Source organism: Palaemon carinicauda, chromosome 20, assembly GCF_036898095.1.
Source record: "Palaemon carinicauda isolate YSFRI2023 chromosome 20, ASM3689809v2, whole genome shotgun sequence".
Taxonomy (NCBI): Eukaryota; Metazoa; Arthropoda; class Malacostraca; order Decapoda; family Palaemonidae; genus Palaemon; species Palaemon carinicauda.
Genome location: NC_090744.1, coordinates 128,223,045 through 128,241,740, shown reverse-complemented (window position 1 = coordinate 128,241,740; position 18,696 = coordinate 128,223,045). Strand labels below are relative to the sequence as shown.

Sequence of the window (18,696 nt, the reverse complement as noted above, 5' to 3'; positions counted from 1 at the left end):
AGTAGGATCTTTGAAAATATCCATTCGAATATAGTCAAACAGCTGTTGCAAAGCCTGGTTTTCAGTCAAGGCAAGTTATCCTTAGATTTATCATTTACAGATATGTCATTGAGACAATATGTATGTAATTTTATAACAGGAGGCATGGTAGTGTGCTTCAGCCGACATAACATCTCTTGAAGCAATAATTGTAAGTCTTTCATCTCACTTCTCAATAGTTATATCACTAATAGTTTTATCAGCCCTCATTAGCACTGCTTACATCAAAGGAAAACACTGATATGTTCTCTTCATATACTTTCATTCCTTCTCGTAGAAAATGCGCCTTTGGCCGTAAACACATGAATACTCTGAAGTACTTCCTTTCCGTAATGAATGTGTTTCAGATATTTCTTGAGCACTAAATGCTGAACCCCCAGCTTGTATCTGTACTGTACCCTTACTTAAGCTTTTTTGTGGGTATATGTTGACCTACATTTCCGATGATAATGAATATCAGAACACAACTTTCTTTTACACGTAATGATGTGATTGATTCGAAAAAAGCTAATGTTAGCAGCATCTTGAAGAGTTTTCCATGAAATCGAATCTTTCAGTCCATAAAACACTGCTTTGGGCGAATTATTCCCACATATGAGGCATAGTTTTTAACTTGCATTGTATCTGATGTGTGTCTGCCATCTTACATATAAAAAAAAAAATGTAGAACTATAATACAGCAACAGGAAAAAGTTAAAAAAACAATAAAACACCAAATGATAATGATGATGATCATTAGTATAGTAAAGATCTTCTATATTTAATTTGTTATAAAAATTGGATAATCAATAGAATCTTATAAAATGAATTCAAAATGTTACATGGGTTAAGTAAGTTTGCCAGTTCAGTGCTATCTGCGAATTGCACCAAGGGCAAAAGGTGTGCCAAGCTAATCATTTTTATTCATACCCTGTGCGGGGGAACAAGCATATGTAGTAGTCTTAAAGGGAAGCCAATATATATATATATATATATATATATATATATATATATATATATATATATATATATATATATATATATATATATATATATATATATATATCTACGTGATATAAAACTAATACAGACCAAAATATTCCATACGAGTTCATGAAAGGAAGCTTTAGAATACCAATGTTAAAAACTACTGAAAAATCCCATATTTTCTAAACATTTCTGAGAAATTGTAAGGTGAAAATATGAATAACATGCAGTGTAGCTTACATCAAAAGATGGAAAATTTAATCATGGAGACAATGAGATCAATTATAGATCTTTATAAGATCTAGTCCAGGAACTATTTTCTTTTGATGAAATTCTGAATTTTGATAAATCTCGACCGAATATACTCACTAAACAGCTATCAGAAATGCATTAGCTACACAGTAGAGATGGCCATCATGAATTTGCTAACACTCCAGATACCAATGTAACCTAAAAAAAAGGATGAGAATTATTCACCTCTTTGTTTTCCCAACACATCAGTATATAACATTTCCGCCTACAATGAATTCTTAGCATGGGTTGAATTTATTCATGTATGCTTGGAAACCGGTATAATGGGACATATTACTAAAAGAAAATAGGATAAAAAAAAAGATTAAATAACTACACTGGCGCCATCTATTATTAGGTTGTTTTGGTAGGCTTTTCCCAGTCCAAGGACGATGGTATTCTTATAATTGCGAGAGGGACGTTATAAGTAAGCCCTCATTTCTCCCTCTCATCAGTTACAACAGTCTCCTGGGTGCAACATATTAATTGAAAAGAATTACTACGTTATTGTTGCGGTGAGTTTGTAAAGCTGGGTGCGTTTTTTAATTCCCGATGGTTCTAATTTAGATGATTCGTTTTGAAACTTTTGCTTTTAGTATTAGCCGTGCTGAATTGTTTGCTATAGATAATTTCATACAAGTTTGCGTAACCCACCTGAGTGTACTTGATAATGGTGCAATGATTGCTTGGAAATGGGCTTTGGGGAAACAAATAACTTCGTCTTTTAAACTTTTCTTCCTTTATTTATTTATTAACTTAAATGAAGCCTTACTGAAACTTCCTGAGTGAGAGATATTGACTTATTTTCTGTATCTATTTTTTTTTTTTTATTCGGCTACTAAAGTTCACTATTTTAGTTCAAACTCTTATTTTAGTTATGTGCTGTCTATGGTTACTTTAAAAGTGAATGTATGCTAGCTACTTTATCACTTTTTGATACTATAGCTGAGCAAATGCATCCTAAATATGATACTTTTAAGACTTATTTTATTTTTTATCTAACTTGAACTACTGTGGATTCTGCTAAAGTTTTTCTTTCAGCGTAAACTAAGCTTTTCAAAACCTTTACTGTAAGTTTCTTTGGAGGGTAACTTTTTTTAATAAGTCTTATGATTTTTATTTTGGTGAAAGTCGAAAATTTCATATACAAAGGTAAAAATTGGCCGTAGGTATTCCTGAAGTAATAAAAAAAGTCTCCGGTCTTTCGTAAATTTACACATTTAGATGTTGGGTACTATTTTAACCGTACGTTTTCGTAGAGCAGCTATAGTCTTCTTAAGAGTAAAAATAGATCTTGTGTCGCAAGACTAGGTAGTGTTTATTAAACTTAGGGCTAGTGCAAAATCTTTGAGCTGCTAGAAAATAAAATTATTCTATAGAATGCTAAACCATTTTGTAAGTGGCCATTTTGATATAAACATTTCTAAACGCTATAGCTTTCAAAGTTTCTTTAACATAAGTTACGTTAAATATTTTCTAAAAGGTGTTTGCAAAATTTCTGGTTAAACTTCTCTGACGGGATATCAAATGACATTTATCCAGATAGTATCCTGAAGCTTTTTAAAAATTATCCTGAAGCTATATAGATTAAATAAATATTTAAAATTTTTAGTGTAACCTCTAATTTGACAAATTTGAATGGTAATTATTGGCGAGAGTTTTGTGAAGAGGGCCTTGGATTTATTACTTATCACTTTTAAAGCTTACTATGTTAGTTTTCTTTTGAAAATAAATTCTTAATGACCTTCAGTTCAGGATGCTCAAAACCTTCGGTACTGAATGTTCCTAAACACTGTAAATGTAAAGTTAGTTGGTAATGGCTTAATTTTTAATTCACCCCTTTTATTCTAACTTTCAGATGTATTCTGCAGTTACACCAGTATTGGTTGCTCTTCTGCTCCTGAATGAGCGCGCTAGTGCTGGAACTCTGGGACTCGGTAGTTCTGGGTTCTCTGGTCCAATAATAATTAGCCCAGGCTCAAGCTTTGGTTCTAGTGCGGGTGGTAACTTCTTTGTATCTGGTAGCACAGGATCTTCTGGAACAAGCTCAAACTTTGGCTCTAGTTCCGGGCAAAACTTTGGATCCTCTAATATAAGAGTTGGGCTTGCAGCTCCAGCTGGTGTTGATATAGGGGGCTCGATAATAGGAGGTAGCAGTGGTCAAGGTAGCTTTTCCAAAGGTTCTGGATTCACTCAGGGGCAAGCTGTAACTGGTGGGCGGGGTCCTGCAGGTTCAGGCAATTTGTTTGTAAACCAGGGCCAGCCAGGAACTACTTCTGGACAATCTGTCTCTGGTACAGGTATACAGTTCATAAATCAGGGATCAGTTGGTCAATCTAGTGGGTCCAATTTTGGGTTTACTCAAAATCAGGGGTCAAGTGACCAGTTTTCTGGAACAGTGATTGGAGGGACAGATGGCTTTGTAACTGGATCTGGATTTATCAATAGGGGTCAGGGTAACATTATCTCTAGCTCTGGTCAAGGCAGTGTGTCTGGCTCCGGGCCAGTGATTGGAGGGACAGATGGGTTTGTAACTGGATCTGGATTTATAAATAGGGGTCAGGGTAACATTATCTCTAGCTCTGGTCAAGGCAGTGTCTCTGGCTCCGGGCCAGTGATTGGAGGGACAGATGGGTTTGTAACTGGATCTGGATTTATAAATAGGGGGCAGGGTAACATTATCTCTAGCTCTGGTCAAGGCAGTGTCTCTGGTTCCGGTCCAGTGTTTGGAGGGGCAGATGGCTTTGTAACTGGATCTGGTTTTATCAATCGGGGACAGGGCAGCTTTATCTCTAGCTCTGGTCAAGGCAGTGGATCTGGCATCAGGTTTGTCAACCAGGGATTTGGTAGCCAGTCTTTTGGTTCCTCAAACCAGGGCAACTTCCAAATTCTGGCTCCTGAAACCATAACTGTGACAGATACTACAACAATAGACAGCTTTGTAACTGTAACTGAAACCATCCTAAATAGTGTACCAGTTACTATAACTGGATTTGCATATAATACAGTTACTGTTACTACTAGAGGAGTAAGTATTTTTAGTGTTTATTCACTAATAAGTTTTTAAGTGTATTTTAAATGTCAACCCAAGTTTAACTGTTATTTTAAATATTTAAATTTAACACCGTAGTTTAGAGAGACTATATCGCTTTAATTCTTTATTGCATCACTTTGCTTTTATTATGAACTATTTTTGAAGTATTTCAAACTTCTACACTTGACTGTTTTAGGAATTCAAATTGCTGCAAATCTAATCTGACAAAGCTTCACTTGAAAGTTAACTTTATTTTTTTCCCCAACAGCTCCACCAAACCCAAGTGGATGATATATTTTCACTAACTACTACAGTTGAAGAGAGACCAGTAACAGAGTTTGTAACTACTGCGAAGTCTAACTTCGTTTACGTGACTGAAGTTTCTGTAGATTTCTATACCATTACTCACAGTGCCCACTTGATCTCGCAAACTACATTCACGACTGTAATTGTTCAAACGTAAGTAACTTAATTATTTATTCTCGAGAAATCAGGTTTTTAAACTTAACTTATTTTTCTTTTTGAGAAATCAGGTTTGGAATTTAAGTGAAAGAAAGACTGCAATGCGTAGGTATATTGGTTAAATTTTTTTAAAACATTGAAGTTAAACTAAATTTTTTTATTCGATATTCTATATTTTTGTTTTGGATGTGCAATCGCTGTATTTTTGTTTTGGATGTGCAATCTTTCAGATGGCTACTTTTTTACAAAAAAATATATAAATCCTTAAGAAGTCTAAAAATACTTATTTGAAGTTTCGTTTTAATAATTCTAGAACTTCCTAAATGTTATCTTTAGATTTAAGTATTTTTTTCTTACTGTTTTTGCTTAAGTTGGATGTCCAAAATTGACACCCCAATCCACAGCCTTTTTTAACGGTAGAAGCTGAATGTTGATATTTTATCAGCGTTTAACTATTATTTACTGCGTTGGGAACAGTTTCTACAGCTAGAAAAAATCTTGAAGTTAGTGTTAGATGTGTATTTATAGTTTAAAATGCCTGTCCTTAGAATGTTTTAATATTTGGAATGGCTAATATGATTGGCCATCTCTGGCACTTCACTTATTTTGGGTTCAATTACTTTGAAAAGCTAAAGAAACTATCAAAGGGGCGTTGTTACTCATGATTGGGGTGCTCTTTAAAATTCTTAATTTCCACTGTTACTATTTGTCAATTTATTCTGTTTATTTTCAGACTGACACTGTCTTCTCCGATCGTTAGGACTTCGCTGTCTACTTCGGTTGCAGTTTCCACTGAATACCGGACTGTTGTTAATACTGTATTCTCTCATGGCTACAACTGATCTTTAAATTTTGCCGCTAACTTTTTATATATTTTATGAATTTTTAACTACAGATTATAGTAAAGGAAAAAAAAAATTCTTAATTCTTATCCAGATCTTGTGAAGTGGTAACTTTTTTTTTTTTTTGAACAGAACATTGTCTCGTTCGTTCGTTATGAATGCATTGTTTTAATAGCAAGACCCGGGTTGTTGTTGTTTAAGATTTTTTTTTTTCTTACGTTGTTAACTCTAGTCTTCTGTCAATCAATGCTACTTGAGATATTTGTATTAGACTGGAGCTCAGACGATGCTGGTGTAAGAAAAACTTTTATTGGTGTTAATTTACTTCAAACTTCGCAGAAACTAGAATTTCTAGTCTGAGGTTTATTAATTTATAAAGCTATTAATCCAAAACATTAATCTCTTACAACACCAAACTTAGTAGGTCAAAATATGGGAACTAAACATTATAGGGGTATCTTTCGGTTCTTTATAGCAAAGTCTGAACCCGAACTAAAACTTTAGTTGAAAGTAATAAAGAATTAAGTCAAGCTTAGAGTTTGGAGAGAACAAAATGCACGATTTTTTCTATTTGTAAAAAGGGTTTGAGGTAATTTATTAGTGGATTAAGGTAATGAGGTATTTTGTTTGACACTAAATAGATATAAAGTTTTACACAGGCTGCCGATTAAAGCGAGAATTGAATTTAAAATATGTACAATAACCTCATAAGTTATCAGAACCGGTCGTCCAAAATACTTGAGAGAATTGCTACATATTGCACAGCCAACAAATAATGGCGACACGAGAAGAGTTAGATGGTTTCAATCTATTGGAACCTATATATGTCTACTGTAGGCTCCAGTGTCTTTAAATATGCGGCTCGGAGACTAAATGATAAGCTCCCACGAAACATTCGAATGATTGAAGCCATTAAGTCTTTAAAGAGGTAACCGAAGACTTAATTATTAAATGAGTCTTGACACCGACGATTTAACAATAAATGAAGAATATGAGACTTGAAACTTTAAATACTCTGAACGAACAAGATAAAACGACAGTGGAGGTCATGTAGAGAGTGGGGTTCCCCTGCTGTATGGGACCGGAAAAGCAGCCATCAAAGTGAGGAGAGGTGGTGAGGATAGTTATTACATGAAGTACTTTGATCTACTTGAAAACTTCCTATCTTTTTATGCTGGTCCTCCTCATAGTTGCAAATAGTATGTGAGTTTAATAAAGTCCAATAGGAGTAAGCTACATTGTCTTTTGGCAGACTCTCCACTATCAAGAGATTTCCAGTTCGGCATACTTGCCTAGTGAAACCAATGGGCTTTATACATTCATAACTCTTTTTTTTTTTTTTTTTTTTTTTACAGCAATACTTTAATTGTAGGGCTGTTATGACAAAGACGAGAGGTTAAGTAGGATTGCCAGTATAGTTAAAATATAACTAATGGATTGTTGTGGCCCGACTGTTAGTAAAGTGTCTAACCGGGGTTCGCCAGACCGGGGCTAGTCCCGCTGAAGCTAGTTTGTCTCCATCCTTGTGAGTTAAGAATGGAGGTTTGCGAAGCCTATGCAAGTCTTCCCGTTGACACTGCAACCGTTGCCTGACACTAACTTGTGCGGATAGGGGCTTGGTGTTTGTCAGTCTCTAGTGTATTGTACTGCTTGATCAAGAAATGTCACTGTCTCTACATTTATTATTGGACTTTTAGGCCTTTTGTGAAACTAAAATTCAGAAATTTATTATCACAAATTACTTCATTATGTATAAAATGTATCTGTTTGAATTGCGCAGGTGATCTCGGCTGTCTTGAATAATGTTGGCTGGCTGGACAGGTTCTTGCAAATGTCTTTTAGGAACAGACAATTTTTACCTCCAGTGTCTTGAAATACCCCCCAAGTAAATGTGAGGTTCCGACAACTTTTACTAAAAACTCATTGGTTATATTGCAATGAGATCTGTGCAGCCCTCGGAAACTACTTTCATACTTTGTGCAAAATGGTAGTCCTTTGCTCAAATTTACCAGGGAATCCATTAAAAAAACATTAAGATTCGGTCATTCATGAAATGGGTAGTCTTGATTTGAAAAAAGTATGTTTTAACTATTTTAATGCCTATACTTTATACATCAGGTATGGAACCCTTTAGTACAACAATTTATTTATAATTCCACTTAGATTTTAAATCTCGACAATCTGCCAATATTTGTGGGTGAGGTTTGAGAGCTAGCTTTAGTGCGTTGAGGATAGCATCACTCAGATTTTCATATTAGCTTCAAATTTTCATTATTACACATGCTAAATTCAACTTTAATGTAAGCCTAGTTTTTACATAGCCTTCACGTTTTGGTATTTTAACGCAAATTTATTGGTTAACTCTGGAATATGAGTTTGATCCATCCCAACAGTTTGTTTAATAAAATCTTAATATATTTAAAACCTAATCACACAGCCACAATGAATAATTTTATACGTACACACAACCCTTCCCTTTGTCATAATTTCGAGGCATTTAGACACTTCTAAGCAAATAGGCCATCTGCATTTTAAGTCCGGAAAAGTCTTCCAATAACTAACTAGGTTTGGTTAGTCAGTCTAGTTCCCTAAACTCCATCTGCATTAAAACCAAGTATTGCAGTAAAGGTTGCTTAAAGGTTTTTTTTTGTCAGTTTAAAGGTAATGTGGGACAGGTTCTTCAAAATTAGCCACCGTTACAAGGTTTGATTAGATAAGCTATCTGAATTAGACAATTGGTTCCCCATCAACATTTTTGTCAATTTCAATAATTAACCGTTTTGTCAGCTTCAAGGTAATGAGGGACACATACTACCAAATTAAATTTTAAATTTCAAAAGTAACAAACGTCTTAAGGTAATATTCTACCCAATTAAGTCATTAGTTTAAAAACTTAAGCCCATTCTAATAGTTAACAAAGTTCCACAGGCTCTAAAGACTTTCTTCCAAAAACTGCAATCAGACTAATTTGAAAATTTCTTTTCGAGACCATCTGCTGCTTGTTGTATTTACTGATAAAACTTGTACTAGCTGCAACTCGTGACTGATTGTTTATCGTGCAGTTCAGTGAAATGTTGCTACATAAACAGCATATTTAAGAACCATAACGGTTCAAGTTTTTGTCGGAATTTATGAAAACCAAACTCCTGAGGAAATGGAAATTTCGGATATTGTTCATGAGCACTTGTACACTTGGTAATTAACTTCACATGATGAGCAAGAACTCTTTTGCATGAGGGAAACTGCAAAGATCAAAATTGACTGCTGGCCGTATAGTCCTATCTATTGTCGATCATCCGAGTTTCTTGGCCTTTATTTCCCGGGCTTCATTAACTTACTTTATTCTGTAACCAAAACCATGCAAATGACACGTGAATTCTTCAATTCATCTCTTATAACATACACGTCATCAAGAACCCGTTGCTTCCCTACTTCAGCAAAAATATCAATGGACTTTGAATTTTGGCTCGAGTTTGATTGATCATATCTTTCCCTTGCCTTTGAATGCTGCAGTACAATCTTCACCAGTGAAGGCAATAAGAGATAGAAGGGCTGTAATGTAGTCTTGAGAATAATTTTCTGCTATCTAGTTAATGTTGAAGAGTCTTTCTCCCATATTAAGGAGGAATACGACTATGAAAGATTTAGCATAATGAAGTAAAAAAAATAGTCCTTTGCCCTAACTCTCGGTGTCGTTATGAGTGGTAGTTTGGTCTGAATGTAATTGATATGAATGATAAGCCTGCCATCAGTTTCTTTTTAGTTGGAGTAGGCTTCAGGCAATTGATGTTTGAAAGCCTTTCCCTCAGCTATTGTCAGTTGACAGGCTTGACCTCCCTCAATAAAGATAATAGGTTTTTTAAGGATACTTTTTAACATATCATCATAGCCTCAGGGGCGATGTTGTAAACTGATGATAGATTCCTTATTTTCTTCATTATGAGAAAAGTTTTCCAGTGTATGGGACGTTGAATATTTAGTCCAATTATTAACCTACCACCACAGCCTCTTCGGTCTCGCTCGGCCGATTTGGGAGAGATGAGTTTGTCAGCGTATGTGCTTGCGCTAAATAGTGTTTTGGTAGCAATAGGTATATTCTGAAAAATACGTTCTGATATAGTTTGCGTTGTAGGGGTACCTCTTTCATATTAAAGAAGGAATTCCCATTCCAAATTAAAGCACATTCATTTGATGAAGGGAGCTTTCCATTTTCAATATTTGTGATCACAATTCATTCATTAAGCTTTGCATGTTTTTGTAAAGTATCCATCAACTATTGCTATGAAATATGGAGTTGGAGACAGGGGATACGACATGTCACTAATGCTCCTGTCTTTCTTGTTGCTGTGTTTTGATAAACACTTTGAAATTGAACTCACTTGTTGACTTTTATTGGATTTCTATCTTTGTTGTTACAATCCTTTGTGATATAGCTCTGGACGACATTGTTTTAAACTTTTTTCCCTTGATGGATTTGAATAAAGGTATATTTTTTCACTAGGCAGTCGATCACGAAGTTTTCTTTCTGTGATTGGCCTTTACTAAGTGCGTTTAGCACGTTATGCTGTTTTTCTTCAAAATTGATGTTCCAGAGGATAAATATGCCGCAAACTGCGAGATTTTAAGTTGAAATGGGTTGATAAAACTCTAAATTGCTTTGTTCGTTGCACCTGTTTCACAGGTGTGAAAAGTACCAATGAGTATGATATCCCTTTACTATTTTTTTTGGCTCACTCCATATCAGAGGGAAGTTTTCCGTGCAAACACCAAAATCAAATGTTGTAATTGTGTAATTTTGTTGTACTTCAGATAATGCCTTTTGTTTGGACGTCAAACATTCTTGAATTGCTTTGAGGTTCATAATTGCTGCATTAATCATTGGATGATACGCAATAGTTGTGGTATAGTTTGGAGTATTATCAGTACTAGACACATATCTCGATATAGCTGGAGTAAGTTGATCCTCAAAGTGCATATGACGAGCAATAATCTAAAAAAAATTAGAATCTTGTATATCTATAACTTTGATGTTGTAATTTTCAGCCGAGTTTTATGGCTCCATGAGGGTTGATTCTGACCGTTTTCTCTGGCAGTATGGTGCAAAATCCTAAACTTGACTTATAAATACTCTTCGCTTTTCTTCCGTTGGGTACAAGAGGACCTATCACTAACAACTTAAGCACGTTCTTCTCCAACATCCCTTCCACCTCTCCCAGCAAAGTCAGGGCTTTTACAGACTTTGGGTGCTCCATCGCGAACTATCTGAACCAGGAAATGGATGCAGCGGTGGAGGTAGTTCAGAATGGGTAGCAAGTAGCTGTCCCAAAGGACACTCCAATACAGGAGTCTGCCCAGTGTCCCTGGCACATTGCCCCAGTATCGAGACATGTTTAAGATGCGATACTCCAGTCTCTATAATACCTTCTCTTGCCTCCTGCCCTTCCTTTAATGAAAAGAGCGGGCTGGGTTGGATGAATGGTCCGTGCCTGCCCAGGCTCTTTCTGTATAGAGGTTCCGGGTGGTGAGGAACCAGGATCCTAAGCAGGTGCAGGGCCCTTCTTTGATCCTAAACCTGCATGTTTTACTGAACCCAAAGGTCTGGTTATCATTCCTTTTGAAGGGTCGGGGCTGTTTATAGCAACAGCTAGGGGGATAATGGAGTCATGAGAAGTATTCCTCAACATATCCACTACTGCCAGCATGCGACTCTCCAGCAAAAGAGAAATGGGAATATGCACCAACAAGTCCTTAATGCCAACACCAAAACTACTCCAATGCTAATTTGTTTTGAGAAAAAAGAGAAGCCAAAGTCTCTTGTCAACACCCAGTTAGCCCATAGCCTCAATATCTGGAAAGCTAGGAAAGTCATCAAATTGCCCCCATATAGCACAAGGCTCTTAAACTTCTCTCAAACCCCCGGCATTGACAGCCTCATTGACTTTGCGAAGCATATCCCGTTTCCTGAATGCTGGTCAAGCCAAGACAGAATGAGGAGAGGCCAAACCTGAAGCCTCCATGGTTACAGACTCGGGAGGCCAAGAAGTTTTTCCACCTAGTGTCCCCCACCCCCATCAAGGCACAAACCTCTACTGCCTACAGAGTGGGGTAGGCAATATTTTGTCTAACCTACTCAAATGGAGAGAATTTTTAGATCAACAGATATGATAATTCACTCTTATCCAAAACCAAGTCCACAAACGCCGACTAGGGAAACAGCAATAATGGCTTCGCTCTTCAAGGGGCACACACATGTTGATCAATTACCTAGTCCTCCCCGAATGTAGAGCTACAGCCACTTTCACCAGACCATCATACTCGGGAAGGAGCTCAAGGATCTTCATGAAGGAGCTCTCAGACTCTTGGTAGTTAGCCTCCGTGGACTTGGGAATGCCAACTCCTGTTCCCATTCACCTTCTTTTGCCACCGCAGATGAAGGCGAAGCAAATTCCTCCGGAGATGCCTATGTTAAACTTAGAATCTCACCAAACACTTTGTTGCAATTTATATTTTTCTCTGGTAAAACATGTGAAAAACAAACTCTTCAATACATTATCAGGATAATAGTATAATATGAAAACATATAATCATCAGAAATTTTACAAACTCTGAGCTGTTGTTCACACTGCCAGGATATAGCTTCCGTTACTTCCTATGTTGGATATTATTCCTCTTAACTTAACCTCTCTGCGTAGTGTGTTAATTTTTTGCCGGAATGTGCAGTAGAGACTCACTAATCTCCAATGGAAACACTGTAGCTTCTCTTAAAGTGTTACTATTCACCATTATATTTTGGTGCTCTCTATTCACGTGTTCAAGCAGCTCTGCCTTACAAAAGTGCCTCTCTCTCCCGTTTTTAAGAATTTTACTTCGAATTGGCCAATCAGAATCTGGATAAATTTAAATAACTCCTTTTGATAGGATCTTCATCAAATTAGTTAAAAAATCCAGTTCAGCAGTTTATTTTCAAATAGAAAAATCTTAGGTTGAGGGAGGCATGGGTGCCAAACAGGAAAGATCTGAGCATACTCCAGACTAATCTATAAGGTAACTTTTAACTAATAACTGAAAAGAGTTTTATCTTCCATCAGAAATAGAGTTCCAAGCAGTGCATAATAGCCTTTTGCGTACAGGTTATTGATCGACATAACTGGAAGTGACACAGTAAGCTAGAAAGAAGAAAATAAAGAAAACTGTCCAATGTATTTTCTGTGCAAGCAATTACAAGGCTAGTTTTGTGGACAAGTGCCATTTTGCATGTAAATAGTTGTCCTTGTTTTCATGCTTGATTCTGAAAATTCTACACTTTTAAGGCAAGTCATTGCACACCAAGTTTCAGCCTAAAGTAAAGATATAGCTGCGAGGTAATGTGTAGGTGGTTGGGTCACAAAGTTTTTATCTGGTAAAATAATCGCCCACTCGGCTATCACGAGTAGCACATGTAATGCTTGCCAGAACAGAGAAGCAAAGATATGTTTAATTGCAAGTAAAGCCAGCCACAGTGGAGTAAAGACCAGCAAGTGAATAATTAGTGTTCGTTCATTAACCAAAATACTCTTACATAAAATTTAGAGAAACATGCATTAAATAGAGAAAGGAGCTCTGAAGGAAACTGACGAGAAAGAAGGGTGCTTGAGAGCTAACTGCGGCATTTAGTCATTCAGCATTTTTTTCCCAGTTGTATTTTTGCATTGAAAATTATCTAATTCTGTTGGTTTTCTTGTTGATGTATAGGTTTCTTCTGTTATTTTCTTGAGTAATTCGTTGTTTTAATTTCATCCCACCCAATACCTGGTTTCCACCTGGGGTTCTTCCATTCCTTTTCGGTGATGATAAATCGTCAAAACACTTTTGCGGCAGATTACATTGAAAAACAGTGCTTTTGTGGAAGGTAATAACATCTTAAACACAATATCAGAGAAAAATAATGGAAAACATGGTTATCATGCAACAAAATGGCTAGGTGGGTCTAACAAAAAATTACCAGCCTCCCATCCCCACGAATATATGTGTTCCATCCCAAAGATGAAACCAAGCTCTTTACTGGCAGTCGACAAAGAAGGCGGCAGCATTTACTGACTGACTTCACCTTTGTCTTCCTGGCCATTACCCAGTCAAATTCCAACGGATGCCTTGAGCTCTTTTTCCCCTCCAAGACATATGACTGCTACTGCACCAGAGGCTATGATCGACACTGAGCATGGGAATGCTTGTGAACAGACATGCCCCTACAGCACAGAGGGACTGTCAATCAATAGACTGCTTCACCATGAAGTTTCTGCATCTGCCCTTACCCCCAGTATTAACATTAAGTTCTTTCATCCATTCCACTTTCACTTGCCATATTGAGAAAACTGAAAGTATAGTCAGGTTGTAGGAGTGCTGTAAATTATGCCGTATTACAGCAGTCTAAGTAGTTACTACTCTCTGACTAAATAAGACGAGGCTTGTCACCCTACACCTTAACCAGTCTGATAACTGTTCATTATCTGTTTTCAATGACGGATTCAAGCTCGCACTACAGATATTCTCCCTCATTAAAGGTGGAGGGTTTATATGTCGCGTAGGAACAAATTATAGATCCTATGATGAAATATATTTAGAAGGGTTCTAAGTAAAAGTTGCTATTTAAATTACTTTCAATAAGTTATTCTATATTTCAAATATTATGGACAAGGATGCATTGATCTTTTCTGAAAAGATCACTGTAATAAATTAACCATTAAACTCTTGAGAATAGATAATCAAAATATTTACCGATATAGAAAATCCTAAAGAATGAACAAATTATAAAAGTTAAAAACAGGTTAGAAAATAAAAAAGGTACCTGAAAAGACTAATTTAGCATTAAAACTATTGAATATGTAAATAGAACCAAAGGTCTTTCCGACACATTGGACATCAGAAGGAAAGCTTCTAATCAAGGATATTAGCACAATAGAGTAAAAACAGTATTGGAAAAAAAAATAGAAATATTGTCACACACTGAAAGCCACTCAAACCTTTTACTTAATATATATTCTCTAATATATGATATTTTTGGTAGAAATTTAAAACATGGAACATCATTTCCAATAGGAAAAACATCTTCCCCTACAGTAAATAGTGTGCTTTTAACGATTTTGACTTTTATTTGACCTTCCCCCTTCCCAACTGACGCAAGTGAGAACCTGGGGCTTTAAGTGAAGGGAAACAGGAAAAAACTGCGATTATTCACGTCGGAAATAAAGGTAAAATTATTTACAAACACACTTAGCTATAGGAATAGAAAGATTTTCCCGAATGAAAATATAACTTTCGAGATTTGTTCAAAAGGCCACAAAACCTAACACACCTAACCTACCTTCCCAGGTCACAAAACCTAAAAGTAAATTAAAAATAATGCCTTACCTTATAACTGAGACTTCCTCTTTGTCTTTGCGATTTTCACAGAATAGTTGCAGTAAAAATTAGTTTTCTCTTCCCTATAAGATGTAGTATTTGTGAAATGACACAATGGGCTTGGTAAAAATTTTTCATTATACTAGGTGTACCATTATTATCATTATTATTGTTATTATTATTATTACTTGCTAAATTACAACCCTAGTTGGAAAAGCAGGAGGGAACTAAAAGGAGCCCACAAACGAATGAACAGGAGTAATTCTATTGGTAGAAAGCAAATGGGGGAACGGCTAATGCGCAAACAAATTAAAATGGTTAATGCGAATCGTAGAATGTCAACAAAGGTTGAATAACTTCGGAACATAGGATGTCAATATTTGGTGCAATTTTTCTTGAATTTATTATGTGCCCCAAAGAATAATGTAGAGATGAAAAGGTTAGTTTACTCGTCAATTATCGAATCCCCAGTTAAGTTTCCCCATCCAAAACCCCTACTTCCCACTGTGTAGCCTCCATTACCGTAGGATATATTAACGCATATCTTCTATAGGAAACAGCATTTCTTTATTAGTAACGCTTTTCCTGTGTTATTCTATAACAATACAGATTTTTCTTTTCAAGAAAGCTCTAAAGTTCCTACATTAGCTGTATGTTAAATTTATTAAATACATCTTTAAAAACTTTACAATTGAAATGATAACATTCATCACTATACTCGGTGCTAGAATAAACGTTATTAACAACTTCACTGGAATTTATGACTAAACTGACAATGCTATGCATTTTGCCAGGGACACCATCTATGCTTACATGCATATGGTACAAAATACCAAGGAGCCTGAAATGAATGTTGTGCTTTAAGCAAACCCAATTCTTTGAACCCTCAACAGATGGCGGGAGTTGCTGTGCTTTATCATTGAAGATTTTAGTATTACTTATGTTTTGTGGAACTGACTTATGCATGTGTACACTTTTTAATGGAACGTAGTACATATATTAATTTATGTAAACACCATTAAGTCTCTAATTGCACTAGTCCAGAGATATGCTGTCTTTAGTTTTTGGAAACCACTGAGATATTGACTTTTTATTTTAAAGATAATGTACTATACCAATGTACCATACATACATTTTAATATATATATATATATTATATATATATATATTATATATATATATATTATATATATATATTATATATATATATATTATATAATATATATATATATATATATATATATATATATATATATTTATTTATTCAAGGGAATCTAGGCTTTCCCTTCCTATGTAGCCTACAGGTATCGAGTCTTTTCCCACTCCATCCTCATCCTCACCAATGGTTAAAACAATATAGATTTCAATATACCTGTCGAAGTTTTTAACAATGCTGATATTTTCACAGTTTTGCAAGGGTTAAAATGCAGTGGTGTTTCAAATTAAGATTTTGAGCATTTAGTCGAGCACGAACCAAATAAAATTTTTACTTGGTCCAGTGATTCGATCCGCATGAAGCGTTGCTGCAAGACGCTGTCGCTTCTTTTTAACACAACTGTTTTAAAGTACGTATTATACTGATGTTTTTTAGAATCAACGACGAGTATACAGTTTCTAATTTGCAACACCATAACAATGAGCAATTAATTGTTAAATTATGCGTAGATTCATTAATAATAAGGATATTCATTACCCAACCCATTTTCATACAACCATGTCTCTCGTTTGAGACTCGTTCATGTGTGATCGTTTGAATAAATTGAATTATACTTCTCATTTCTACTTTGATAAGTGCAAAAAGAACCTGTATTACACTTCAAAGTCTTGAATTAATATTGCGTAGTTACATCAGCAATATCATATCCTTGGTGGATTAAATATCACTATAAAGATTTTATCTGGCCTATTGTAATATAAACCTTCGTGACGAAATAGTAAGTTATTCTAGGAAAATAATGCACTGACCTCTTAATTTCCAAAAATCATTACGATGGAATTTTCATGAAAAATTACCAGGTTGGATTCATATTCCATTAAGATGTTGCTAAGCTGCACATATGCTAAAAAAAAGTGTTTTACTCAATAGCACTAAGAGTTTTACTCAATAGCACTAACAGGGAAAGCAGTCCAGTCGGAAAGGAAATAGAAGAAAAAAGAATAAACTGAGTGAGAAGTAGCGAAGAATGTTGCAACGATCAGTAACAACGTTAGAGTAGACCAGGCTCATATAAACTATGAAACGTGACTTATGTCGACCTGTTCAACAGATGCGAATTGACATGTTCCTTTCATTCAACTGCCAATTTCGGAAGATCATTCACCATTCTGGTTACAGGTGGAATAAATCTTTTGGGAAAAGATTTAATATGATATATACTAAGAACTATGGAAAACAGCAACCTTTTTCCATATGACTTTTTCTAATGCGAGCAGTAAGGTAGAAAAGTTTATTTACAAAACTAACTTCTAATGGTTTTCGTTTGAATTTTTTTTTCTACTCTAGTACTATCTAAATTGCTAATTTTTCTTGTCTGTTAACTACTCACGAGCTCTTGAACCAATTAGTTTAAGCTAACTTGACAAGGTGGAAAAAAACACCCACACAAGTGATGATTAATTCTCCCTTTATGGAAGTGAATTCATATGGCTATCAAATTTTCTAATTCATTTCAATATTTCAAAGGCACGCGTGTTACTGATAAAGTTGTATTAAATTTAGTAGAATATGAAGTCTTGACCACCGATCCATAGCAGAAGCACACACACTTAAGTGTCAGATTGAATAATAACCTTGTCTTCTTGCCTACTAGAGTTCTTAGGAACCTGTGTGTCTGGCAGTAACTTCTTGCTGGCCATGGGCAGTATTTAGTGCTATCGCTAAACCTACTTAAAGTTGTAGTCCTAACAATGGGTTCAATGCTTGCTTGAGCAGGAAGTGTTTAATCCTGAAGGGCCTTTATTCAATTACCAGGCAGAAACTTAGGTAACTTTGAAAAACTTTCTAGGTACACTTGCTCAACTGTTCGGTAATATTGCCATGTTGAAGCCGCAAAATTAAAAAAAAATTGCATTGAAACAGCAATATCTTTAGTTCTAAAGTGCAGGTAAACTAAATATATTTAAGGAAATTAAAGTACATTAGAACACTAAAATGAACCCAACACTCCCTAAAATAATTTTAGGGATGGTAAAACAGTTAAGCAGGGCTAAGACCAAAATTAAAAGCAAGAAGTCTGGTCAAACCGCTCCTTCCGGAATTTGGTCAAACCGCTCCTTCCGGAATTTGGTCAAACCGCTCCTTCCGGAATTTGGTCAAACCGCTCCTTCCGGAATTTGGTCAAACCGCTCCTTCCGGAATTTGGTCAAACCGCTCCTTCCGGAATTTGGTCAACCTACTTATTCTGGAATTTGGTCAACCTACTTATTCTGGAATTTGGTCAACCTACTTATTCTGGAATTTGGTCAACCTACTTATTCTGGAATTTGGTCAAAACTCTTCTGTTATTTGGTCAAAATGCTTCTTCCGGAATTTATTGAGCTAGCTTTTTAATTTTTCAGAGCTACGAACTTTAAAACCGCACTAGTTTGCCCTGTCCTGTTTTCACTTCCAATGTAGTCTGCTCTTTTGATGGTCTACAAAATATCTGCCAAACCTACAACTGTAGGCCAAAAATTTGTAATTAC

The 18,696-nt window shown here is 35.6% G+C and overlaps 1 protein-coding gene and 1 long non-coding RNA gene across 2 annotated transcripts; one reads left to right on the top strand and one right to left on the bottom strand.

Moving 5' to 3' along the window:
* Nucleotides 1-1,366: 1,366 nt before the first annotated feature.
* On the bottom strand, nucleotides 1,367-15,794 carry LOC137614459 (uncharacterized). The gene is made up of 3 exons (XR_011039092.1): nucleotides 15,702-15,794; nucleotides 15,022-15,095; nucleotides 1,367-1,455 (listed from the first exon to the last, which is right to left on the bottom strand). It is a non-coding gene; the product is annotated as an uncharacterized lncRNA (long non-coding RNA).
* LOC137614444 (loricrin-like) lies at nucleotides 1,698-5,720 on the top strand. The gene is made up of 4 exons (XM_068344253.1): nucleotides 1,698-1,811; nucleotides 3,155-4,324; nucleotides 4,599-4,789; nucleotides 5,526-5,720. The coding sequence occupies exons 2-4, from the start codon at nucleotides 3,155-3,157 to the stop codon at nucleotides 5,632-5,634; spliced, it is 1,470 nt and encodes a 489-aa protein (XP_068200354.1). The 5' UTR covers nucleotides 1,698-1,811; the 3' UTR covers nucleotides 5,635-5,720.
* Nucleotides 15,795-18,696: the final 2,902 nt, after the last annotated feature.

What these genes read in the sequence shown, in the direction of transcription:
- LOC137614444 (XM_068344253.1), top strand. Translation starts at nt 3,155, where the DNA reads ATGTATTCTGCAGTTACACCAGTATTGGTTGCTCTTCTGCTCCTGAAT. An exon ending in TTACTGTTACTACTAGAGGA is followed by an intron (nt 4,325 to 4,598) that starts GTAAGTATTTTT and finishes TTTCCCCAACAG; the next exon opens with CTCCACCAAACCCAAGTGGA. An exon ending in ACGACTGTAATTGTTCAAAC is followed by an intron (nt 4,790 to 5,525) that starts GTAAGTAACTTA and finishes GTTTATTTTCAG; the next exon opens with ACTGACACTGTCTTCTCCGA.